Raw genomic sequence first — 27,274 nt, 5'->3', positions numbered from 1 at the left:
TTAGGCCCCGTTTACACTAAAAAACGCATAACTTTTGCTATGGTTACACCTATCGTTTACACTTGAAAATGCTGCAGACCCCGTTTTAGTTTGAAATCTCCAGGGTTGCGTTTCAGTGTAAACAGACCAAAACGGAGACATTTGAAAACAATGGCGTGGCTGTCCAAATTCGCTCTGCGTATCCTTGTAAACAATAACATCATGCGCATTGTTGTAGCCATAGATGTATAAGTAGATCCCTATTCAATCGCTCCAACCACATAGACACATCCGCTATCTTAATAATAGGGAATCTACCTATTCATATCTATGGCTGTACCTGCATGAATGGTCATGTGACATGCATTTAAGTTTGTGGAGAGTAAACGGAAATCGTTTCTGAAACGCAGCGGAAACGCCAGTGTAGACGTGGATCGTTTTCACTCTAAAACGCCGTTTTTAAACGAAAACGCACTAGTGTAAACGGGGCCTCAGATATTCTATAATTCTAAAAGAAGATCTCACCAGTATAACCGAGTCGACAGCGGCACTGATAGCTATTGGTGAGCGGCACACAATCAATGGTGCCAGATGGATGGCAAGGTCCAGAAAGACACTCGTTCACATCTCCCTCACAGTGCTCTCCCGTGAAACCAGGAGGGCAGGAGCAAGTGTACCGCCCCACACCGTCCACACACTGGCCACCATTCTTACAGTGTGCGCCGAACTCTGGGCCGCATTCATTCACATCCACCTCACATTGCGAACCTGCACAAGAAGAGGTGGTCAGGGGACATTTAGATATCAGCATAACATCTGACCATTAAACATAATGCATAAAGAATCAGTCATACCTTTGGTGCCAAGAGGACATGTACAGTAGAAACGGTTGATCAAATCAATGCAGGTGCCTCCATTGCGACAGGGATTCGACTGGCACTCGTCAACATCATATTCACAATTCACGCCCTGATAACCTGCTTTACACTAATAGAGAAAGTGAGAGGTTTAGATATTAGAAGATAAATAGATTCCTTTACTTTATATTATTTCTATATACAATATTGTTTAAAAGTTTAGGGTTGGTGAGATTTGTTTTTGAAACAAAACAAAGTGAGATCAGTTGTACCTTGCAGTAATATCCACCCGTGTAGTCTACACAGGCCCCTCCATTTCTACAGGGGTTGGAGATACATTCATCAACCCCAAGCTCACAGTAACTGCCCGTATAACCTTTCTGACATATACACTGGTGTGTGTTGTCTTTGTCCATACACCGCCCTGCATTCTCACACACCATGTCCAACCCCACACCTGGAGCATAACAGAAATTACATTAAGAATTCAATCAAACCTACAGTTTAATCTGTATTACATTTTGCTGCATTTCAAAACAGTTAGTCAGTCTGTCTACTGTCTCACCCTTGTTTCTGGCAACAGCCTGGCAGGACATATTGGGGATGTCACAGTATAGGCCTGTCCAGCCATGCTGACAGCTGCATCTCCAATCCATCTCCTTCTGGATGCACGTACCTCCATTCAGACACTCAATTTTACTGCACAGGTTCACCATTGACTGCAGAATGTCAGGGAAATTAATCAATCAACTGTCTCACAGAACAATCGCTTACTTGAAACCAAATTTCAACACACGAAATTACTGTAAAATTTGAAAGAATATTTCATGTTTTAATGGCAATTTATTAGCAGATAGTCCCAAATATAGGCTTAACTCAACAACTAATCATTGAGGAACAACAGACCTTGTGGCTGTAAAATCTAAGAATGAATTGATAGTTTTTACCTCACAGGTTTTTCCATTATACATCAGTGGGCAGGTGCAGTGGAAGGTCCCCAGGCCATCTATGCAGGTGCCACCATTTTTACAGGGATGAGAGTCACACTCGTTCAGTTCAAACTGGCAGAACTGACCCAAAAAACCATGCCGGCAGCGGCAGGTGAAACGGTTTATTCCATCCACACATGTTCCATTGTTGAGACAAGAGCTATGGAGTAAGAGTGAATGAATTAACATATATATGATACAGTGAAATACAACAATACCTATATAATTTCTATGGAAAACCTACGTCTCAGTGCAATCTGGGATATCACGTTCACAGTTGATGCCGTCATAGCCAGGCGGGCACTGGCATGTGTAGCTGTTAACGTAGTCAGTGCAGTGACCTCCATTCCAGCAGGGATTGCTAGAGCACTCGTCCATCTCTTCCTCACAGCGCTCGCCATAGAAACCAGCTCTGCACTGGCACAAGTATCTACCCACTTTATCAACACACGTACCACCATTACGACATGGATCTGGAGAAGAGACCAAAGATTTCAATGACTCGGTTTTTCAAACTGGTGTCCAAAAACCACTAGTGGGCCACAAATGAGACAAAATGAAAAAGTTCGTTTTTAGCACTGTCAAAGGTAAATATGTTAAGCAAAGTAATTTGTACATTGTTTTTTTATTTTATATGTTTGATCTAAATGTACACACACACACAAACACACACACACATATATATTATTACAATACATAATTTATATATTGCTTGGGATCTAACCATGTTTTAAAAACCTGATGTAAAACTTAATTTTATTTAGTCGTTTAGCTGATTTCTGACCACTAGGACACATTACATTCCTTCAGACAGAGGATGTTAACACAAGGATGTGTTTACTATTCGTCACTCATGCACAACATGTGAATGAGTCTGTGTGGGAATGACACATACTGGAGCTGCAGTCATCGATGTTAGTTTGGCAGTTGACCCCACTGTATCCAGGATGACACTCGCATCGGTAGCTGCCCACTGTGTTCCGACAATGACCTCCATTCTGACACGGGTTTTTCTTGCACTCGTCTATATCGTCTGTGCACTGAGCTCCTAAACACACACATCAGACAAACAGTCTTGAAATGTTTTGGATAGAGTTTCATATATTAAATCTACTACTGGGAATGTCATGTGATCAAGGAAAAAGTGTGGTTGTCTCAACATCAAAGATATTTTTGAGGAATAAAACAGAGACACACCCAAACAGAGACTCAATGCACTTACCTTCCCATCCGCTGTGGCACAGGCAGGTGTAGCTGGTGTAATCCAGGGATGGTTGACAGACCCCTCGTCTCTGGCAGGGCTGAGAATCACAGGGGACTAACTTATCCTCACAGTGTCTTCCTGAAAACAAAGCAATACAGTCAGTTGTGGATACAGGCCTTGAATTGTTTTTGCACTAATTAGTTTGTCCACAAGGTGGCAACACTGGCCTGGGCCGCTGTTTCACAGCCGAAAAAGAAAAGGAATAGACAGAACAACAACAATCTCCTGGAGACCTCAAAATCAATAAATGGCATCATTGACAAGTTCTAGTTTACTATTCACTCTGGTATGAAGACAGTGTTATCGGTCATAACTTCTGGTAAAAAAATATTACAGACACTGGATGAAGCTGATTTTGTTTTGCCATCATAGTAATAAATGACATTTTAAAATATATTACAACAGATAACAGTTATTTTAAATTGTAATATTTCACTGTATTACTGTTTTTACTGTCTTTCAGAAACATTAAAATATCTTACGACCCAAACTTAAAACAGTACAGTAAATAATTATAATATTATTTTAATTCAACTTATTCAATTTGACAATAAAATAGCTGATTCTGTAATTTAATCATTGTAAAAAACTGCAAACTGTAAATGTGTGTATCACCTGTGTAAGGTAGAGTGCAGTGGCAGATGTAGCTGTTGACTCCATCCACACAGGTTCCCTGATTTATACATGGGTTTGAATCACATTCATTCATGTTTATCTCACAGTTGAACCCTGAAAAAGAAAAAAGGGCAAAATCAGGGAGGTGAAAACTGAATTAAACATAATTTTATAACACTGTTTAGGAAGGATTACACGCCTTTACCTGCAAATCCACGGACACACACACAGGTGTAGCCATTAAGACGGTCCTTACAATTTCCACCATTCTGGCATGGGTTGGACTGACACTCGTTTTTCTCTCGGTCACAGTTTTTACCTTCCCAGCCTGACTTACATGCACAAAGATACCTACACAGACAGAAAATGTGAGTAGTTGACATGAAAGAGATAACTGGCCATAGAAGGAAATGCTAAAGCAAGTTATAGTGCCTCTTACAGCAATGCTAAGAATGCAACATGCATTTCCTATTTTATGAATTATATAGTGCTTATATAAAATTAAATAATGCTTATTGATCTCTTTACAGAATATAACAGGAAATGGAATTAGGCTATGCTACAAATTACCAGTATCGGTCTCTTTGACAGAATGGGTTGTAAGTTTTATCATAAAGATAAAAGCTGTTCCTACCCGTCCTGCTGATCAAAACACTCTCCATGCAGGCAGGGCATGGGGCTGCAGTGGTCTGCACCCGAGTGACACAGAGGACCATGAGTCCCAACTGGACACATGCACTGAAACCCATTAACTTTGTCCACACACGTCCCTCCACTCAGACAGGGGTTCGAACTGCACTCATTAATCTCCTCGGTGCATCGCTCCCCTGAGGAGAAAGAAAGTGTAATTAATTAATAAAACTATTTACAGAGTACTTAGTTCTGATCATGATTCATGAAAGAAGCACATCTTAATGTGTGTATTTATGTATGTGCATGTGTGTGAACAAACCTGTGTATCCAGGTTTGCACACACATTTGTACTCGTTAATTCCATCCTCACAGGTCCCGTGCTGGCAGGGATTACTGGCACAGTCATCATGGTTAATCTCACAGTTCACACCTACATCAAAGACAAATGACAGAATAGTCAATGGAAGCACAGGCAAGTGAAATAATTCTAATTTATACAGCAGCCTTTGAAAGGTCTCTAAAGAAGTCTCAGTAATCATACATTTTTTTTATATGTGTGTGTGTGCTTGTAGTAAGAGGATGTTTCCAGCAGGGGAATGTAGTGAGCTTTGCTTTGTTTGTTGGACAGTATAACAGAGAAACACAAATAAAAGAGTCTAATGCGCTTTATAGACATATTCTAGCACTCAACATCAAAGTTCACATATCATGTGCTTTACATAAAGATTAGCCAATAAAAATACAGATCACGCAGAAATCTCAAATGTAAAGTGACCAAAATAAGTCTAATTCTAAATGGTGGATAATAGTCATGATTGACTAAATTAAGAAAATGTTCTGTTTTCATAATTAGACTTCATTAAATGCTGCAAAGGTGTAGTATATGACCCCTTAAAGAGTCTTTGAGATGTAAAGATCAAGTGTGAGACTCACCTGAAGTGCCAGGCTGGCAGTTGCATTGGTACATGTTGACCAGGTCAACACAGCGTCCTCTGTTTTGGCAGGGGTCACTCTGGCACTCACGTATCTGCTCGCTGCAGATGGGGCCCATGTAACCTGGGTAACACTCGCATGTGAAGGTAGCAATTCCGTCTATACAATCACCATGGTGACAAGGTTTGGGTTCACAATCATTAATGTTGTCCGTACACAATGTCCCTGTGAAACCTACAGAGACCAGCGTTTAAGACAAGGAATTAGTACAATAAGGTCAGTTCTCTGAGAACTTAGGACATTGCCTAATAACCTACAATGAGAAACAAATATTTTTTAATTATGCAGCCATTTTTTTATTTTTATTTTATCTATTTAAGTGCTGTAAGAGATTTTTATAATGTTACCTTCAGCACATTCACACTCATAGCCATTAGGACGGTCGTGACACTTAGCCCCATTACGGCAAGGCGTGCTGGCACACTCGTCAATGTCAACTTGACACATTTCCCCAGTGAAACCTGTGGTCAAAAAACACATTCAGGATCATGACAATGCACAGTATCTAACGCAGCACATATTAAAGGTGCAGTATGTAATATTGACAGCTTGCGGTTGAAATGGGTACTGCAGCACAAATTCAAAATATTGTTTCTCCTGATCCCTCCTCCTCAGACTCAAAGCTCTCATGGGTTGCCAGATTGAGGACACTCAACTAATTAAAACTGTATTAAAGTAATACACACTATAGACATTGCTAATGATGGTAATATTTTTTAATGCTTTTGAAAGAATATGCACACTTACATTCGCAAAGGCTTCATTTATTTGATCAAAAAAAAAAATAGTAATATTGTGGAATAACTGTTTTCTATTTTCATATATTTAAAAAATGTAATTTCTTTTCCATGATGACAAAGTTTAATTTTCAACAACCAAATGGGCTCCTTAATATTTAGGAGTGTAAATTAGGGCTGCTCGATTATGACAAAAATCATAATCATAATCATGATTATTTTGGTCAATATTGTAATCACGATTATTTAACATGATTATGAGGGGGCTATATTACCAAAACTTTATATGAGTGATTTATTTAAAGAAAGTGATACAAATCAAATATGTATTTCTGTAAATAAGGTTGCTATGACATCTACACTGTAGAGACGAGTGTAATTTCAAACAAACAAACAAAAAGTCCACAAAATTATTGAAAATAATTAAACTGTAAGTAATAAAAAGCAAAGGACTTTACTAAAAAGATACATATGAAACAAACTGTGCTTTAATGTTTATTTTATGCAAGTCTCAATCAGTTTACAGCCTACTACAGAAATTAATAATCAAATGTAAAATAAAACAGCAGTCTTCACTGTAAGAATTAAACTTTTTTTGTTTCTTAAAGCTACAAAAGTCCTTCAATCAAGAGCATTGTGTTTTTTAGATTTGTCTTTTGTTGTTTGATTAATAAGCACACAGTCGCAGCAGGAAAATAGCCCGCTGTTACTTTAAGAGCCGCACGGATCCAAATTACCGTAACACACGTATTTTCATTCTCAACTCTTTACGTTCATTTATTACATGACCGATGAAGGTATACATGAATAGTCACTAAGCGCAGAATTTTGACACATTTTTGCGTATATTTGAGCATTTAGGCGTGCACCTTGAGCTAAAAGATCACTTTGCATGTCCGTGTTCTGTTCCGTCTATAAGCGCATACTCTTCCTGAGGAGCAGTGAAAGTTCTCTTTCACGCTTTTAAAAACATGAATAATTACACTTTTATAAATAAAGCATGTCCCATTATGCAAATGTCATGTAACATGATTTTACTGATTTGCACAGGAAATTGGGCTTTTATGTAGGAACGAAAGCGCATCGCTACAAAAAGGGGGTGGAATGGGGCGCAATAATCGTTTTATCTTGATTATTGTATTTTCATGATCGTTGGAGGCCAAAACGAAATTGAACAATTTTTTCAATTAATTGCACAGCCCTAGTGTAAATAACATAAAAATATACTAAAATAATCCAACTCATTATCAGATTATCTGATTGGCTTAAACAAACATTCAATCATGAAGTAAACTGAAATCATACATATTTTTTTTTTCCTCGCCTACAATAACGTGGGCTAATCAAGTCAAAAAAGTTCACTGCACCTATGATTGTACTCACCTTGAGGACACTCGCAGACAAACCGGCTGACCTGGTCTAGACATCTACCGTTATTGAGACAAGGCGAGCTGGCACACTCATTAATGTCAATCTCACAGTGCAGTCCCTCAAAGCCTATAGTTGAAAACACACACACATACAGTCACTAGATGAATACGAGGACATGGAGCCAAAATCATTTCATCATGCACCTGATTACAGTGTGTGTGTGTTTGTGTGTGAGTGTGCGTGTAAGTACCTGGCATACAGATGCAGTTGTAATTTCCTATCTGGTCCAAGCAGGTGGCGTCATTCTGGCAGGGGTTGGAACCACATTCGTTAATGTCCTGCTCACAACGTGGACCGGTGTAACCCCGAGCACAGTTACAGGTGAACGAGCCCTCTGTGTTCTTACAAGAGCCACCGTGCTCACATGGGTTTGGCCCTGATGTGACGAAAAAGAGTTAGAAAGTTTTAGGAAATATGAAATGCCTAAAACACTATAATGTATGTGTAGGGAAAATAGGATGAGAAATACAGAGACATACAAAGAAACAGACAGAGAAAAGGAGAGTTGAAAGAGCTTCCTGCAAACTGTCTCACCGATGACACACTCGTCAATATCCTCTGCACACGTGCTGCCCTTGTACCCTGAGGGGCAGTTACAGTTGAACTTGCCATTGACAGGGTTTGTATCGCATTGAGCTCCCATCTTGCATGGGTTACTGGTGCAGGCATCATCAATGTGACACAGCAAACCTTGAGCATAGGAACAATTGCTAAGGTTACTACTACTTATCTGAGATGGTTTTATACTGCACTACTTAAGAGAACAATCAAATTACAATGAAAAACTAACTATTTTAGAGATTTCACTGTAAAACCTTGTTTTCTATGTTGTTGAGATTTGGTTTAAGAGTCATTTCTGCTCAAGACTGAAGCGATCAAGAGTCATTTCTATGTGGTTGTTTATACTGACCAGTTTTGCCTGGAGGGCAGCTGCAAACAAAGGAAGCCACGCGGTCGATGCAAGTGGAGCCAGCGGTGCAGGGCTCATTTTTACAGTCATCAATGTTTTCGGAGCAGTCAGGGCCACTCCAGCCATTCACACATACACAGTTGTAGCCATTGCGTGTGTTACTGCATGTGCCTCCATTCTGACAGGCGTTGGGCTGCAGTCGGCATTCATCCACATCATCTGTGCAAAACTGACCTGGAAGTGAAAGGGTCAGTTTCAACAGTTTTCGTGAATCAATATCTGTGAGTCATCCACTAGCAGAAAAGGTAACAATGGGAAACAGACACACACAAACAAACACAAAGTTGTAAGTTGTTTTCATACCAGTCCATTCAGGTGGGCACTGGCAGTTGTAAGTGTTCACTCCATCCATGCATGTGGCTCCATTCTGACAACGGTGATTCGGACAATCATCAATGTTTATCTCACAGTTTGTCCCATTAAAACCTGATCACAGGAAAGTCAGAGAGAAAATTTCCTGAACAGCTCACTCTCAATCTCGGGTATCAGTAATACAATGGTGCTCTGTCTCGCTTTGGCATTATTAAACATAATTACTCAACTTTAAAGCACAAACAGACATTTCTCACGGCTCCTATTCACCGCCTGAGGTGAGAGAGGAGTTTTGGCCTGTTGCTGTGTTTTGCCAGTATGGCACTCTTTAAATGCTGATAAACTGATAAAGTTAAAAGTCTCTCTGAGTGTTTTAGTCCCAATCAAACACAGATACATCCAGCAACTGTTCAATGAAGAAACAGGACAGTTTGTTCTGATTGAGATTAAATGAAGCTATCTATTGTATTTGGTATGAGTGATATAACCAAACATTTATATCACGATATTCCCAAAATGATGGTTGATAAAGATAGACAGTCACAAAAGGCACAAGAGAACTTCACTGTAACTACAATTAACCATTACTAGCCAAAAGTGTCTATTCAAATTCTACCGCATTTTCTTTTTTCATGTGAAATGACTAGAACACCCATTTCCTATGCAGTGACATTTCACATTTCCAGAATGCTTGAAAATCGGTTAGTTGTTTTAACCGGTTTATCACCCACTCCTACTTATGCTGTGGTAAATTCTCATCAGACACTGGTCTGTCTGGCTCAGGTCCAAGTGGGTGCTGACATAATCTTTGGATGAGTTGTGGCATGTTTGACTAACATGTTTCAGTTGCATCTGAACAAACATAGCTGCTGTTCGAATCCTTATTTTCTTTTTCTTTTTTTTTTTTGCTTTGATAAAAATAGATTTTTTTTCCTTTCCAAGGCAACTCACCTGGCAGGCAGTGGCATATATAAGTTGTGTCTGTCATCTGCCGGCAGGTCCCACCATTGAGGCAGGGGGATGGAAAACAGGGCACGTAATCTGACTCACAGTGGGGGCCGGTAAACCTGGGTTGGCAGTTACATCGATATGAGCCTGGGGTGTTCAGACACATGCCTTCGTTCTTGCACACAGGTGGGGAGAAGGCACACTCATCAGTGTCATTGAGACAATGAGGGCCATGGTAACCAGGAGGACAGGTACAAAAGAATTCATGATTGGGCAGAGCATGGCAGATACCACCATTGGCACACGGGCCGGACAGACATGTGTCCTCTTGCTCACAATGCTGACCTGAGGAGAAAACATCACAGTAGAACAAAAACAATAACAAAACAGTCAATATGTGAATACTTTGGTAAAAAAAAAAAAAAATTATTCTTTCAAAGACCTTTAAGCTGCCATGAAGTGAGAGCGAGATCTGACCTGTCCATCCACGGGCACACTGGCACTTGTACTGGTCGTTGGGGAGGAGTGAGCACTTCCCTCCATTGGTGCAAGGGTTGTTGGGGAAGCAAGTGGAGTTTTTCTGGATCTCACAGCGCTGGCCTGCAAAACCCAGAGGGCATACACAGCTGGGGCTCCCGGGTATGCTGGCCACGCTCACGCTGCATTCGCCTCCATTCAGACAATATCCCACATAACATGGGTCTTTGTGCTGACAGTACTCGCCTAAGAAACCAGGAGCACACCTGAAACAATATTAATCAGGGACAGTAAACGACCATTCACACCAAGAGCAACAATAATAACAATAGACACAACAATAACTATATTTGCGTCCACACTAGTGAACGATAACTGTTTATTTTAAGCTTGTTCGCTGCAGTTACCAAGTAATGAAAGTGCATCAAGGTCACCCGATGCTGCTGCTTATGTTTAGCAAAGACACCAAAAGAAAAACAGCTGCTTTTGTGTACATGAGATCCTTCTAGATCGAGAGGAGTTTGGAGAATTCGTCCCTCTGGTTAGAGTTATCATCTTTTAAAGATAAATTTTATTCATACTTGTCTATGAGTAAGTTTCTCTGCTGAGAAATGTATCGTCTTTTAAAGAGAAATAAAGCATCCATCACAAGTTGCAAAAACTTTAATGTGGAGCTGAATTATAATTGAAACATTTCAAGCACACAGAAATTAACAAAACACGGTCATTTGCATAACTGTTAATTAAAAACCATTAGAAACTATTGAAGGGTTAGGGTTAGGGTTAGCAAAAAAAAGAAAGAAAAAAGAAAATGCATTTGCATTTTTTTCTGTTTATTTTGATGTAGCTATATATTACATATCCACAAAAATGTTACTATCAGCGCAATCCAAACAAAATACCAACCCAACTGTATGCATATGTAATTATATTATTTTAAAAACATTATATTTAAAATGGGATGGGATGCCACAACGAGGACAGAATGAGCGAAATGGTAGATCTTAAACCATACAGAATGAGTTTTATATCAGTATGACAGTGTACAATGATTTTTTATGAGACAATGAGGTGCATTTCTCCTCCGCCTCCAGCTCTCCAGAGATTTCAGCACATAACCAGTGATCACAAAGAGAAAATTACATGATTGCAAAAAAAGATTGAAAGGGAAAAAACCCTGTCTGTCCTTCTGTCTCATTCCCTCTATCCATTCAACCATCACCCTCTCTCCTGCTGAACTTTTTAGTTTTTGATAATGTTTGACTGTCACTGTCTAGTGACATCACAGACATAGACTTCCCCAAAAAAGTGTTTGAATGAGAGAGAGAAAGTGAAATATTTTCTTATTAACATTAAATCAACTTATTTTCAGTGCCATGTAAAGTTTTCTTGTGTGTGACACACTACGGCCTGCTGCCATGCAGGTGCCGGCCTCCCAGATGACGGTCAGGTAACACAGATGAGGGATAAAAAACCCTTTGACAAGGTATGTGTGTGTGTGTGAGTGTGTGTGTGTAGTCGCGCCCGTATGACTACATATGCACACCTACTTGGAATTCCAAACAACCCGTATCCCAAAGTGTCTTAAGGTTATATACAGAACACACACATGCAAACTGTTGCAGCTGAAATCTTGGCTCAAGATCAGTCATTTCAACCACACACAGGACAAAATTATACAATGGTGGGTGATATGAGAAAATGAGCAATGATTTTGATTCCATGATATTGGTTTATTTTTCTTGCCAATTAGTGACACGCAAAAGTCCAACACACACTGTGATTTTGTTCTTCATATTTTCTTTTTGGTGGCATATTTCACATGTGTCAACACAAAGATGCCTACATCATCTACAGATGTGTCTATTTATTATTTTTCATGCATTTTATTCCACCCTCCCCATCCTATTTGTAATCTGCATTCTCCACCATAAAATGAGGTGCAAGAATGAAATAAGTTTGCATCCTGTGTCTACTAAACAAGCGTAATTTGGCTCTCTTTTCCAGCTGTGTGTGTGTGTGTGTGAGTTTGTGGGTAAGAATACACCCACGGTGACCCTCTGGTCACGAGATCACAGCAGTGCTGACAATCAAACAACAACAAACAGACTTAAAAATGGCACATGCAAACAGCCTGGACTCAGAGGAACAGGCCTCTTTCAGACAGCTTTGTCACTTTATACTATTCAAAGACAAGAAGGGATTTTCACTTTATCTCCCCCAGGGAAAAGCTTATTCAGACCACCATCACCATCCAAGGGTCACAGACATTTCAGCCCTTTAAAACATAATAAATGCTCTTAATTGTCTTTATTTATGACCGTTGTGGTGATTTTTATACCAAAAAATCTTCAAAAGTTGTCAAATCTAAAAACCAAACCTCAACAAAATAATTACTCTGAGAGCCAAACTCATCGATAGGTTTCTTTGTTATCCTTCATGCATTTTTCTCTTTTTCCCTTCCTCCGTCTCCCTCTCATGCTCGCTCTTTCTTCTGAGGTGTCAGATTTCTACAGATGGTTCATATTAGCGCCCCTCTCTCTCTCTGGCTCACTGACCTCTTCATGTCCCATCCACGGGGCCTGGGGTGATTGGGTGGGGGAAAAACTTTCTGGTTAATTTTTTTACGAAGCACCTCATCAAGAATTAGATTTCAACCCACTCACTTCCTCGTACAAAAAACGTCACCTAAGAGTTTGTCCCCCACCTCCATGGTCCTGAGATTATCTAATCTGAACAAGCCGAGGGTCGAGTGTGCTTCACCAACAGTGGGCGAAATACAAAGGGTCATTAAAAATGCTTCTTCTCATCCTTGCTCCCTTCTTTCTTGAGGAAAAGAGCCAGCCATATTTATAGAAGCAGTCGGCCCTCGTCTACATCCTCGGCTTTCTCTAATTTTCACTAGAAAGCCAAACGACCACAGAGAAAACAGAGGGAAAAAGAGTGGAGGCTGGGGGAGGGGTGTAAAATGAAAGAGTAACACAGACAGGGAGGGCTGAACCACAGAGAGGGACGAGAAAGGGGAAAAGAAAAGAAAGAAAGAAAGAAAGAAAGAAAGAAAGAAAGAAAGAGCAAGTAACATTTCAAACAAGTAAAAGTAAAAAGCAAGTTTTGTTTCTTCTTTCTACATTTTTTGACAAGAAACAAAAAAAAGAGGACAGACGGAGGGCAGGGTGGAGTAGACAGAAGTGCTGTGGTGAGACTGAGTGTGACTTTAAATACATATGTGCTGTAAAATCTGATCTGAACACAGCATGTCTCACTGAAGGGAGGGCTCTCTGCTCTTTATATACTCCTCCTTAAAATACTCTTCCTCCCTACTCTCTTCTATGGTCTCTTTCTTTTCACTTCACTTGGTTACTGTACCATTCTCGTCTGTGCTTTGATGAAAAGCTTCATTGTGCTAGTGTAATGTCTGATCCAATGTAATGTCAAATCCACAGCTGCAATGGCAGAGAACACAAATTAAATGAGCCAATTTAAACTAGATATATAAATAATTCAATTTAAACACAGAAATGATTGTAATATAATTTTTTTAAATTGAAAAATAATTTCATAATGTAATAAAACATTTTCAACTCGAATAGCATAAAAGTACCTTGATCAGACACATCTTACTGATGTTTTCAGACTTTGTAATGGTTTCAAACCGGTTTACCCATAATAAAGATAATTATCTACAATTACCAAGGGGTCTTTGTTCTAGATGACAGGAAAGGTGGTCTTTATATATCCAATGGAGGTTGTGGGGTCAACAACACACCCATCTACACAATGATGGCTTTACCAAAAGAGCTGACTAACCATCGTTAGCTTAACAGATGGAAACATTTATCATGTCGAATCTAGAACATCATGTGACCTCCAAACAATTACAAGTATTAATCTTACTTACCGGTTTGTTTGGTAAGAGACAACACTGATGTTTGTTTCATATTTTGAATATCAGCAAACACCAGTATCCAAACTTCTAAGATATACTTTCCAGGAATCTTCATGCAATGGTATGCTAACACGCTCTAACTCTTAGAGTTGTTAGTTAGTTAATTACTTGCCATTTACCAGAGGGCCCTCAATCCAAGGGCCACATGGTGCTGTAATTGTAGGGCCGATTCCCCTGAAGCAATGTACGGTTAAGTACCATTCTCAAGGACACAATACTGATAAGGCACCTGCTCTGGACTGGGCTCGCAACCTTTGTGTCAGGAACCCAGATTCTTAATCATTACAGATCTCCCTCCACACCAGTACAACGGTGAGGAAACACTACAAAAAGACAAGAAATCACAGCCAAACCTGTATGCTGGGTAACCTAAAACCTCAGCAATGTTAACACCCCAAGTTATGTGTGTGTGTATGTGCGTTTGTGTGTGCCACTCTTCTCATAATCATGTCATCTATTTGTCACTCAGCTCTACATATCAGCACGGAGTGTTGTGGGTTTAGGCCCTGGTTGTCACATTTCTCACTACTGTGTGAGGCCTTCAGCAACAGGAAACATTTGTGAGAATGTTTGCAATTGACTCATATTTGGCTTGATATGGCAAGGCCCCTTCTGGCCTGCAGCAGTTGTTCACTTACATTAGTTGGCAAGGATGAGAAACTTTCTCTCATGATAAAGTGTTTCATACCAGATTGTGGTTCAAGCACATATCCATGTTCACACTTCAAACTACAGGAAATCAAAACATGACTTAAAAAGGCCTTATCTTTGTAGTGATCTGTGCCAAAAAGATGAAAGAAAAAAGACAGCATGTTAACTGTGTGATAAACTTTGTCTCTTTTGTACAAGTGAGTTCCTGTGGATATTTGGGATAAGGCAGAGAATATAAACGACATCCAAAACTGTTTAAATGCTCCTGTGGCTCAAGTTGTATACAAGCAATGCTGCAAAGTTGCTTCGGATTAAAAAATACCTGCCAAATGAATAATTTAATTGTAAACTACTAGTTCATGTGTATAAGTTTACTCAGTTATACTTAGGATACCAAACTGTTCCCAGAAGTCACACAAATCTGGCAAACCCTCCCTTGTAAGGCACTCTCAAAGATCATTTCATAAATGTTTTCTTTGTTTTACTTTAAATAATTTTTTTTACTAATTATTGCAAATATGCATTGCTAAAATTACATTATCCATTTTTAAATGTCAATAATTTTCAGTTAATCTTATAAATGGGTTCAGCTAAATAAAGCTAATCTGCAGTAATTAAAAAACAATCCCCCAGAATTTACTTAAATTTAACATTTTAATATTGAAATATTGATCTTGTTGAGCTAAAACGGCAATTGTTGAGCTTTCATTCCGCTATACAACAAGCACACACTTTGCCAAAATTTCCCTCCAATTTGTGGAGAAATTATAGAATAAATTGTTATAATGTCAAAATTCCTGTAAATTCTGGATTAACCATATTCAACAACAAATGCAAAAAAATCTGTTAATGTACACACACACACACAAAATGTTTACTACATGTCCTCACTTAGGTCAGCTAGCTGAATGTGTGCAGGGGTGTTTGAGTAAATCGCCACTTTTGCTTGCCACTCTTCACACATAGCTGAGTTGTTGACTTTAGTTTGAGTACTATATACAGAATTGGGTACATGTTCCTGAAGCGTCTCTCTCTCGCTGACTCTCTCCCTTTCTCTGTCTCTCTTTTATGACTAGAGTTTCTGGTTGGCAGACACTGTTCCTGAGGCCATCACACTTTGAATGTGACTTTGAAACAAATCAGCCCAGCCTGTAGGCACACAGAGAGACATGAGAAAGAGAGGTGAAAGAAGGACAGGGATGAAAGGTGGGTAGAATAAAAAAAAGAGAACAATACAGCATGTTAAAAGAAGTGATGATATAGCTCAAAGATTAAAAAGAGATTAAGTAGAAGATGAAGTAATACTGAAAAACGGAGCCAAAAGTTCATAAAGAAACACAGGGCTCTGAGAAAGAGAGAGAGAGAGAGAGCGAGGCATTAACAGGGTAATCTCTTTCTCTACCTCCTCTATCTCTCACCAGCAGACAGACACATCTCTAATTTCACACTCTTGGGTGCTAAAATACGTCTCCATACTGCTTTCCTCTCCCTGCAGGGACATTCTGCCTGTCAGATCAAACAAATACCAAGCTGACTCCACTCTCCCTTCCGACCGAGAGAGGGAGGAATGGCTGAAGGGAAGGGGGGAAGGAAGTGAGGGGTAAACGATTAATACATTTGCACCCCTCACGCAGGCCAAGACAAAGAGACCTTGTTTGATGTGGAAGAGGAAAAATATAATTCTGGGCAGAAAAGGTAGTGAGATCAGGTATTCAAGGCTCACTTCTCACTTCTGCTCTCAAAACACACACACACACACACACAGCCAGCTATTCTCTTACTGCCAACTCACTTGCTCTGGCTCAGATAAGCACAGATCCATTTGTAAGTTGCAAAATACTTAACCTGTGTCAGGCCTAGGGCCTTGTCCACACTAATACGTTTTCCTTTCTTAAAACAAATATTTTTCTCTCTGTTTTGGGCTTCTGTCCACACTGAGACTGTGTTGATGTCAGGGAAAACTGAGCTTTTAGAAAATGCTCTTCAAAGTGGATAAATTTGAAAACGCTGCTTTCGTATTGTAGTGTGGACTGTGAAAACGAAGTCCTTTAAAAACAATGACGCATGTTTAGTCATGACGCATAATGCACCAATAGTCATCTATATTTATACTATACTGTGTATAATTATATGCTGTTCGCTTTCACACTGTGGCTAAAAATATTTACCTTTTACACTCTGCATGTTTCAGTCCTAAAAATATGACAAAAAAACTAACTCATAATTGCCGTCCTGCGAAAACATGAAGGCAGTTGCATTTTAGATTAAACATGAGTGAGTGCAACATGGACGCATCAGAATTAAATGATGATATTTCCGTAAATAAAATTATCCTGCCTGAAGAATTGTGTAAAAACTTGTTATATTAAACTTTTGAAAAATGCTTGAAAACTAACGTGGATGGAAAATTGGAAAAATGGAGACATAACCTAGAATTCTAGGTTAGCCTAGAATAGCTTCTTTGATCTAGGTAGGGATGTGCAAAAATGAACTACTGTTAAAAAAACTGGGGTTGGAAGGACTGTAATAATTTTTTTCCCAAAAAGTCTCTTATGCTCACCAAGGCTACATTCATTTGATCTAAAATACAAAAAGTGATGGAAAAGCTGCATTTTCAGCAGTCATGAAACTGACTTACGCCAGTCTTCAGTGTCACATGATCCTTCAGAAATCATTGTAATATGCTGATTTGGTTCTCAAAAAACAATTCCTTTAATTAGCAATATTGAAAAAAAAGTAATATTTTTGTTTATTAAAATAAAGTAATTTATTTTTGCTTTTTTGTTCAATAAACTGAAAAAAAACAGCACTTATTTAAATTTGTTGCCATTGTCACATATGATCAATTCAATACAACAACATTTTTGCGGAATAAAAGTATTATAAAAGTAATAATTTCTTTTAATTTACTAAAAAAATTACTGACCCCAAATGTTTAATCAATTAGTTGATTTTTATATACTTATTTCACCCATCAGCATAGAAAAATAATAAAAATAATAATAAAGTTTAAAATGCAATTAAAAAAAAATGTTTTCCAATCCAGGCTTGATTCAGGCAGTCTTGAAGTGAAGTGTGTCAATTCTCTGTCACCAGAAATAATTGAAAAACTCAATGAAGACTCAAATAAACCTTCTTCAGTCTGCAATTGATCAGATAAGCACACGTAAATTAAAAAAAGAGAAAAAATAGACAGATGTGATGCAGTGAGTCAAGACGTATATCTTACCAACAGCTAAAGACCAACACAAATATTTTGAGTTTGCTTAAAAATGCAATGCTTGTGAAGCAAGACACTACACAATAGCCTTTTTTCCCAGTCCATCAAATAAATATTTTAACTGACTTTAACTGAGAAAAATGTTAAAGGCAACTCTTTAAGGGGCGGTCACACTATACTTTGAACGTGCAAAATTATTTCGGACTCCGCTGCGAATATTGGCAGGAGCAAAATATTAGGGCTGTCACTTTTAGTTCGAAAATCGATTGCACAATCGATTGGACCAACCAAAAAAAGTTTCTAAAATGAAAATAGGGAATCTATTTTAACCAAATATATACACTATTAATTTTAAAATAAATAAACAATTAAAAAATATAGATGTCAAAAAAATTCACAAACAAGCAGAAAAAGAAAATAAAGAATTCTGAAAGTGCAGTATGCCTTGCGAATGCTAGACAGAAAATACCAGCAATTTTACGCGCCTATAAGACCCAGTGACGTCGAAAGTGACCTCTTATGCTGCGTTCACACCAAACGCGTATAGAGTGTCTGGCGCAAATTATTTCAATGTTAAGTCAAATTGGCAGTAATACCCCCACCTTGCGCAGCTGTACCTAAGTGTCCCTGGGACATCAGTGCAGTCGGAGCGCGTCTTCTCAACAGCTGGACATATAGTGAACAAAAAACGCTCTGCTCTTGACCCCGAAAATGTTGATCGACTTGTTTTCCTGTCCAATAAATTTGTAATGGCCCTAGCCTTTTTCCGCATTTCATTATGCCTGTCTAGTGCCGCCTAGCCTAAGTGTCGGTTCAATAAAAAAACACACATGGCCTGTTCTCAAGTCCATTTAAAGTTTCATTTTTTTCAAAAAAGTGACAGCCCTACAAGATATAATGGTTTCCCCTCAGTTATCACAACATGGATTAATATGTGCTTGTACTGTGTCGCGATGGCGTCGAAAGCGTCTTATTATATTGTACTCTCTGTCTCTCTCTATATAAACATGTACACACTAAGCAATAAAAAATTATAAAACGTGTCCTCATTCAAATGTACCATCTGTACCCGTTTCCATTGACACTGCACCTTTTTTATTTATATATAATCTTTTAAATATGTATTATATAAAATAGGACGCTGCGCTACAGCTAAAATTTGCGCCTCCTTCATTTCTGAATTTCTGTACAGAGAGGTCACGCAGTAGGTCACGCAGTGACGCATCGATTTTCTACTGGTCCCATGTCTTCACGTGATGCGAATTCGCAGGTCAGAGTTCACCAAACTTGAACTTTGGAACACAGCGAAATGTGATATTTTTCACATGAGCTTTCCTCAGTAGCTGAGGAAATCTGGATAAAGTCATTAATCTGCATCACTACTTCTCCATTAATTCAGGTTTTAGTGAACCACATGATTCTCTTCTATGTTCTACAGGTAATGTGCTCTAAAACTGGAACTGCAGTGGAAATCCTGCAGGCTTCCTCACGAGTCTCTCTCCTACACCACACACATGCTTTCAAGTTCAATGACACACACAGGCACATATGAAACTAGACACACTTGCACATGCACACAAAACACACAGAAAACGACAGAGACACATAGGTGACACACAGCTTGATTCTCACAAGCTGGCTGGAGGCTTGCAGACACACCGGTCTGACCACTCACACACACCCTGCTCTACCAACCTCTGTCACACTGCTCTTCCTGTACAGAGCGCTCCGTAGCAGAGGGGGAAAAAAAACTGAAAAACACCTTGTTGACTTTGGTTCACGGGTGTCACCTCACCTACACAGAATGTATTAGTAACTCCTGAGAGTACTTTGTGTCAGCCTGTTCCATTTTGAGATTGCTCGCACAGGCAGGCAGCCATTTCATGTTGCTGAAAGCCTGCATTCTTGAGCAAAGTCAAGCAGAGACTGATTCCTGTCAACTTGGGAAGTTCCGATTTTTGTTTTCATGCCAGAAAGGTCAGTTGCAGATCCTCGCATAAACTTAGTGGAATTTTCTAGTGTAACAAATCGACAATGTGAATGATACTACACAATCTTCTCATTTCATCTCATCTCATTTACAAACACCTTTCCCCCTTTCCTATAAAAAAGAAATATTACGAGTGAGAACTACTGACAAACATACTCTGCATGTTACGTGTCTCCTCTACAGTTTAGGAGATCAACAAGAATGCCAGATATTTAAAGGGATCATCGGATGCAAAATTCACTTTTGCTATTGTTTGAACATAAACGTGTGTTGGAAGTGTGTGTTAACATCCATCAGATAATTATAAAAATCCACACAGTGGTCTTTTTTAACTTCATATTTTAAAATCCCCTTTCTCAAATCAGGCTGTTCTGAGATTCCTTTCAGAATGACAAACCCGCCGCCCATGCTGAACACGTCATATAATATGAAAGCCACACTGATCTGTATAATCATGAGGGGTTTCATTTATCCATGGAAACATGATTCATGTTGCACAGGATTTGAAATCATTGTTGGTTTGTTAAAATATATGATGGATAAACATTTTCTGTGGGCACAGCTGCACACACCTGAAGCTCACACACATACACACATACACAGATACGTTTCGTTTGCTTGTTGATTCCTCTTTCGTATCTCCTTGGGTTTTGAACAGATACATACACATACTTTAAAATTATGTCAAAATACCCACCTCGACAATCATTCAGGTAAATGCAGTCGGTTACACCTTAAATCAGTGAAAACAGCTTGGAAAGAAATCGGATGTGTTGCATTATACTGAATCTGTGCATCAGGTCTTAAAGGGACAGCAGCCCCAAAATACCTGCTGCTGTATGTGTCATTAATGTTAATCCAACAACAAAACACAGTTTTAACAAAGATCTAATCTATATATAATTCATACAGTGAACACTATGCAGTTTTATTTTGCACTTAATTATTATATTTCTGAAACTGAATACTCTTAACACGTTATTTTATTTGTAACTTTGTTAGAACTATATTGTATTTATCTATGCTTGTTTTTAAAACCCAAGAAAAATCTAATATTCTTAGTCAGGCTGCCTGCTCATTGCAAATAAATATCTTCTGAAATGTTTTGACAGATATGGTTGGTTATTTTCATTTTTCAGTTCCTCGGAAAGTGGCCTGTGTAGGAGTGTGCCTGATTCTTGGGTGGGGAGGATTTAACCACCAGGGGGAAGGGGGCATGATCCATGGGAAATTACCCATGGGCGATGCCCCATTCCCCTGTGGAAATAGGCCTGCCACCACAAGCTAGAAAAATTCTAGAGGAAACACTGGATAATCATTTTGAGATTGTTAACATTTTACAACAGGGTTTTTGCTGGATTTTTTAGCTCAAATGTAAGACTTTTTAAGACCTTTTTTTAAGACAAATAAAATTAATACTATATGAGCAGGGTAGGGCAAAGTCTATAGTAACATATTTAACTGTAAGAGCTGGCATGAACTTGAGTGTGTGATATCAGCAATCTCCATTTAGCCTATTTATATGTGCAAAACGGTTCATTGTGCTGCTGAATGTTGTAAACTAGTATTTGTATTCAAATTATTGAAAAATTATCGCTGTACTAAACACATTAATTTGTACCACAATTGTTTTATCATTTACTGCAATCTATGTGGGTCACATATCAGACGTGAAGTGCTGTGGCTAATAAATACATATATATATATATATATATATATATATATATATATATATATATATAGATAGATAGATAGATAGATAGATAGATAGATAGATAGATAGATAGATAGATAGATAGATAGATAGATAGATAGATAGATAGATAGATGCTTAACATTACCTGCGGTTAACAGGATGCTCCAGTGTTTAACGAATGATAGATAGATAGATAGATAGATAGATAGATAGATAGATAGATAGATAGATAGATAGATAGATAGATAGATAGATAGATAGATAGATAGATAGATAGATAGATAGATAGATAGATAGATAGATAGATGCTTAACGTTACCTGCGGTTAAACAGGATGCTCCAGTGTTTAACGAATGATCGGGCTAGGGCTGCTTCCTCAAGAAATGTTATCATTCTTAAGTGTTTTAAGCCTTGTCAGTTTAAACGTTAAAGTGCTTTAAGCACATAGTCACAGTCTAGTAGCCTTTGTTTTTTTGTTTTCGTTGTAAGTTTTCATGTCCGCAACTCACAGCATTCGCTGTTCTTCTGCTGGTGGCCAGTTATCCAACAGCGCTGCATTGCTCAGGGCACCCCCTTCTGGATTGGGGGTGAAATGCCTGTATCGGTTGTAATGCCTTGTGCACCGAACCGAGATGTCTGTACCATGACGGTTTGGTACAAATACATGTATTGTTCCACCACAATATATATACATACACGGTTTTAGAGTCATGGATTCCATACGGTTTGGTATGTGCTGTGTTTAGAGAAAAATTATACTTTCAAATAAAAATAAAGAAAATAAGAATAATCCATTTAACTACAAGAAACAGCACAAATAAATGCAATAAAGATACAAATAAAATAAACAGTGATTTAATTTTTTTTTTAGGTAGGTCTAGCATTAGTTTTTAGGTACAGAAATTGAATAAAGTAATCAAATGTAAAACAACATTAAATATTTGACTGTATAAATTAAAGATTAACCTATATTATAGTTTGATTGAATCTATTCAATCAAGAGCAGTAAGTGATTTATTTGTTGTTACGGTTCGATTAATATTAAGAAAGATCTGTCACTTTAAGAGAACTGATCCAGTATGTTCAGCTGGCTATGTCTGCTATAGGATACTTACCAAGATGGGCATTTTGACATTATCTTTGTGTGAATTTGTCGATTCAAACACAATACCTCAGAGAGGGCTTAATATTTGCGCATGTTCTGTGATGCAGGTTTGGGTGCTTGGGATGAGCACATTTATTGGCTTATAAGATATTAAATTCTACTTTTTCTCTATATTTTGAAATTATAAAATCACTATTATAAAATATCAAATCAACAAGAAATCAGATTTTGTCAGAATGTTACACTTTTTGTGTATAAAGAAAAGTCACAAAGTGCTCTGAAAAAAAAACCTGTCAAATCAGTATAAACAATAAACAAAAGAAAAATAAACAAGAAATGAATGTAATATTATTAGTAACTTACTTTTTACTTACGCATGTATTATATATACATATATAAATTGAATATAACTTAAAGCTAAAAATAAATCTAAAACAAACTTACTCAACGTAACAAAAGCATGAAAAAAATGATTAAAACTTAAACTAAATAAAAATGAGAACTGATATATATATATATATATATATATATATATATATATATACATATAATAAAAGAAAACAGCCCCTTTGTGTTTCACAGCCCATAGAAATGTAACATGATAGGTTTGTTAGCAAGTGTTTATTTTTGGCAAAGCAATAAATGTAACTAACCCTCAATCATACGGCATAAATAGTACAATTACAAGCAGCCACAAGCAACATTCAATTGAACAACCGCAGTAAAGGAACAGGCATTTAACAGTGAAGGGAACTTGTGTGTGTGTATGTGTGTTATAAGCTTTGAACCACAAGAATTGGATGCATTTTACAGTTTTTTTCCACTCCAACTGTTACTCGTCTTTTTTGAATACGCTTTGCATAGTTTTTCCTACATTCAAAGATGGTTTTAAATGCACTGCAAAAACACACATGCACAGATAAAAAAAGCAATCATTAAGAACTAAACTTCTCAGTGTACCGTGGGAGGACTCCAACTTTATCAGGAGAGCATATTTGGCAATACTGAATACTTAGGGTGACCTAATTTCATTATTTCTGTGGGGAAATTAAGTAAGGCAATCCAGCTAGGTGCAAAAATGTTTAGCCGCTGGATTTTTCTGGTTCTCACTGAGCCTCAGACAGCAGAGTTTAAATCTGAGAGTGGTCCTGACTTACCTGCAGTAGCCTGTTCCATTGTGGAAAGTTACACACGAAGCATTGTTCACACAGGGCTTCACTGGGTCCACACACTGCAGAGCTGTGAAGAAACATGAAGACATCAGATCATGACTGGCTCAGTTAAGATCACATCAAGTGCTGTGCAAAGAACCGATAACAGTACAAATTCAAAATTGATACAATTTAATCACTATAGCTGTGCAAGTGTATTTGATCATAAAACAGTCTTTATTCTCACCTATTAAAATTACTTACACTCAAATTAATATATTTCAGGTTAATTTATGTACAGGTTAATTTGGGTTAATTTATTATATAAACTACTGTTCAAAAGTTCGAAGTCACTAAGATTTTTATTAATGAATTAATAAGAAATGAATGCTTTGAGTTTGAGCAATAAATTGATCTATGTCAAATGTTCTTCAAAGAATCCTGTGGAAAATGTATCAGTTTTCACAAAAATAAGTTTTTAACACTGACAATATAAGAAATGTTTCTTGAGCACAAAATCAGTATTTGACTTCTGAAGGGTCATGTGACACTGAAGACTGGAGTAATGGCTGCAGAAAATTTAATTTGCCATCACGTGAATACAGTTCATCTTAAATATATGAAAGTAAAACACAATTCAAAATTGTACAATTATTTTACAAAAATACTGTTTTTACAGAATTTTAGTCAAATAAATGCACCTTCTGTGAGACTTCTTTCAAAAACATTAAAAAGTCTTTTTACCCCAAACTTTTTTGTAATGTAATTATTATTTTTTAATTAGTTCACATGCCCATCTAATAATTGAAAAAGGTAAAGGTTCATGTTTAAAAGTTCAGTTTATTTCTAGAGCACGTTTAAGCACGGAACAATGTCAACCAAAGTGCTTCACAACAATAATAAAATGCAACAAAGAGAGAAAAAACATCAGACAATAATAAAACCAAAGAGAAGAGATGAGTTTTAAGATAGGACTTGAACTCAGATAAAGTGGAAGCTATTCTAATGTGCACTGGTAAGTTGTTCCAAAGGGTGGGACCAGCCACTTCAAAAGCTCTAGATACCCTGGTCTTTAAGCGGGTACTTGGGATCTGGCAGAGAAACTTGCCCTCCGATCTTAATCCCCTTGTCGGAGTGTAGAAGTGGAGTAAATCAGACAAATAAGGAGGAGCTAGACTGTTTAGTGATTTGTAGAAGCTAGAACCTACAATGCCACTAATTTGTCTAGTAAATTTCTAGTTATAGAATTATGTTTAGAGTCTCAAGGTTTAGTTGATTACTTGCCCTATGTTCAGAGGGGTCGAAGATGATAACTTCTGTTTTGTCTGTTTTCAAAAAGAAAATTTTAGAGACCCAAGATTTAACAACAAGGCGTGCTGTTAGAGTATCAATGGCACATTTTATATTCTTAGTCATAGACAAAGCTACATTAATTAGCCTCCCAAACTTTTGTTCAGAACTCCATTTTAATTTGTAGTAGAAAAAGTGGCCTGTTTAGTACTTTTGAAGTATAGCAAAAAATGCATAATCAGAGTTTAACCTATAAACTGGGCCAAAAAAATTGTTTAATATTACAAGCTTTGAACACTGGCCTAATCAGACTGATATGAAAATTAATTCTCGCCAAACACAGAATTTTTCATGAGACAGCGCTTGCCTGCCAAACACAGAATTTCTGCATTATCGATGTCACACATCCAGAGCCACTATTACGCATCTCCTGAATGAGACTAGAATGTGCCAATCAAAAACACATGTGAGGAAGACGATCTCGTATGGATGCATATGCATTTGAAAAATAATGTGATCATCAACAATAAACAGCATATAAATAAAAACTGTCTAATGTTACTGAGTGAAATGTCCAGGAAGTGGCAAATGACTGTGCAAGCTTTGGAGGTGTTGATGGACGCGATCCACTCCATCTTTGCTTTGATCATCCTACTGAATATTATCCAGATGTAGTACTTGATAAAAATGTGATTTCTTCTGCTTTTTGCTAAAAATTGTGCATTTTTTTTACAAAACATACCTTCATTCAAGTGTTGATAAAAAAATAATGCTTGAAGCTAGAATAAAACTGTTTTTTTTTTGTTTAAAGATAAAGGCTGTGTTCTTTATTTTGATGCATTGCATGTTCAGATATTCATAAAAACTAAATATTCTGGGGGCCATGAAATTTTAATGAAAATCATAAAAAAAAATTGGCGGTTTCTAAATTTAGCTTATGAAGACTAATGGGGGAGTAGGTCTTCCAAATCTTAAATGATATTATTGGGCAGCACAGCTGAAACCAATAGAGGCGTGGTTGAAGGACAATATGGATACGCATTAGTAAACATAGAGAAAGGCCTCTGTCAGTATCCCCTGGTTTCACTCCTTTCATAGATTTCAGATGGGGTAATGCGATAAGTGGACAAGAGTAACTTTAAAAATATGGAAAAAGATACAATCTTCATTGAAAATTACGCTTTCCATATCTCCTTTATCTAGTATAAGTACAATAAATAACTTTATACCATTGGCATTAGATATTGGTTTTTAAAAAACATAAAAACATAAATAGTGGAAGAATATCATTAATCCAAACAAAACAGAAAAGTTAATGATGAAAATACAGATGGGGACGATTGACGAGGCTTATTTCAAAATTTTATCAGAGACTGCTATCACTTCATCCTTATTATTATTTTGCATATAAAGAATGATGAGAGCCTGAAATGCAGGTAGAGATTACACAAGTAGACTGGATAGATATATGTTCTGGGGCCCATAGAGTAACTAATTCAAAGAATTTAAGTGGAAAGTTATTACAAGATACTTACAAACTTCACAAATTGTATGAAAGATGCAAATAGTATTATCTAGCAGATGCTGGAGAGAGTGTGGTGACCTACTGGGAAACAAACCACTCTCATATCTTTTGGTCCTGCCCAAAGATACAACAAATCTGTGAAGATATATAAATTATTTGGAGACATATTTTATATTGATATTCCTTTTGATCCAGCTGTGGATGTTCTAGGATTGAGCCCTGAGGGCATAAGGGAAATTAAATTGAATTATCTACTTTAAATATTGTTTTCTGCAGCCATAAAATGTATCATCTCTAAATGGCTTAAATCAGACTCACTCACATATGAACAGTGGATCTGAAAAATCTGAGAAATTTATGAAAAGGAAAAAATAAATTTTTCCCTTAGACTCCAGATTAGTATTTTTGAGGCAAGATGGAGTCCAATCTTAAAGGAGCATTTCATAGGTTCTGAAATTTCTAAACATTACTGACACCATTGGCCGTTAGAGGAAC

The 27,274-nt window shown here is 37.6% G+C and overlaps 1 protein-coding gene across 1 annotated transcript in view; it reads right to left on the bottom strand.

Moving 5' to 3' along the window:
• Positions 1 to 27,274, bottom strand: part of LOC113069904 (neurogenic locus notch homolog protein 2-like) — a 51,287-nt gene that overhangs the window by 8,829 nt on the left and 15,184 nt on the right. The window contains exons 2-23 of the mRNA XM_026243015.1: positions 23,971 to 24,052; positions 10,206 to 10,471; positions 9,732 to 10,073; positions 8,772 to 8,894; positions 8,409 to 8,642; positions 8,033 to 8,188; positions 7,689 to 7,874; positions 7,451 to 7,564; positions 5,678 to 5,791; positions 5,271 to 5,504; positions 4,657 to 4,767; positions 4,339 to 4,531; positions 3,910 to 4,055; positions 3,705 to 3,818; positions 3,048 to 3,167; positions 2,721 to 2,873; positions 2,070 to 2,298; positions 1,784 to 1,985; positions 1,402 to 1,555; positions 1,109 to 1,293; positions 834 to 966; positions 505 to 747 (exon numbers count right to left, since the gene is read on the bottom strand). Coding sequence (XP_026098800.1) covers positions 505 to 747; positions 834 to 966; positions 1,109 to 1,293; positions 1,402 to 1,555; positions 1,784 to 1,985; positions 2,070 to 2,298; positions 2,721 to 2,873; positions 3,048 to 3,167; positions 3,705 to 3,818; positions 3,910 to 4,055; positions 4,339 to 4,531; positions 4,657 to 4,767; positions 5,271 to 5,504; positions 5,678 to 5,791; positions 7,451 to 7,564; positions 7,689 to 7,874; positions 8,033 to 8,188; positions 8,409 to 8,642; positions 8,772 to 8,894; positions 9,732 to 10,073; positions 10,206 to 10,471; positions 23,971 to 24,052 — 3,834 coding nt within the window. The remainder of the gene's footprint in view (positions 1 to 504; positions 748 to 833; positions 967 to 1,108; positions 1,294 to 1,401; positions 1,556 to 1,783; positions 1,986 to 2,069; positions 2,299 to 2,720; positions 2,874 to 3,047; positions 3,168 to 3,704; positions 3,819 to 3,909; positions 4,056 to 4,338; positions 4,532 to 4,656; positions 4,768 to 5,270; positions 5,505 to 5,677; positions 5,792 to 7,450; positions 7,565 to 7,688; positions 7,875 to 8,032; positions 8,189 to 8,408; positions 8,643 to 8,771; positions 8,895 to 9,731; positions 10,074 to 10,205; positions 10,472 to 23,970; positions 24,053 to 27,274) is intronic.

The sequence above is a fragment of the Carassius auratus genome, unplaced genomic scaffold (assembly GCF_003368295.1).
Source record: "Carassius auratus strain Wakin unplaced genomic scaffold, ASM336829v1 scaf_tig00002576, whole genome shotgun sequence".
Taxonomy (NCBI): Eukaryota; Metazoa; Chordata; class Actinopteri; order Cypriniformes; family Cyprinidae; genus Carassius; species Carassius auratus.
The sequence above is the reverse complement of the archived record's forward strand: the minus strand, read 5'-3'. Positions and strand labels throughout refer to the sequence as shown.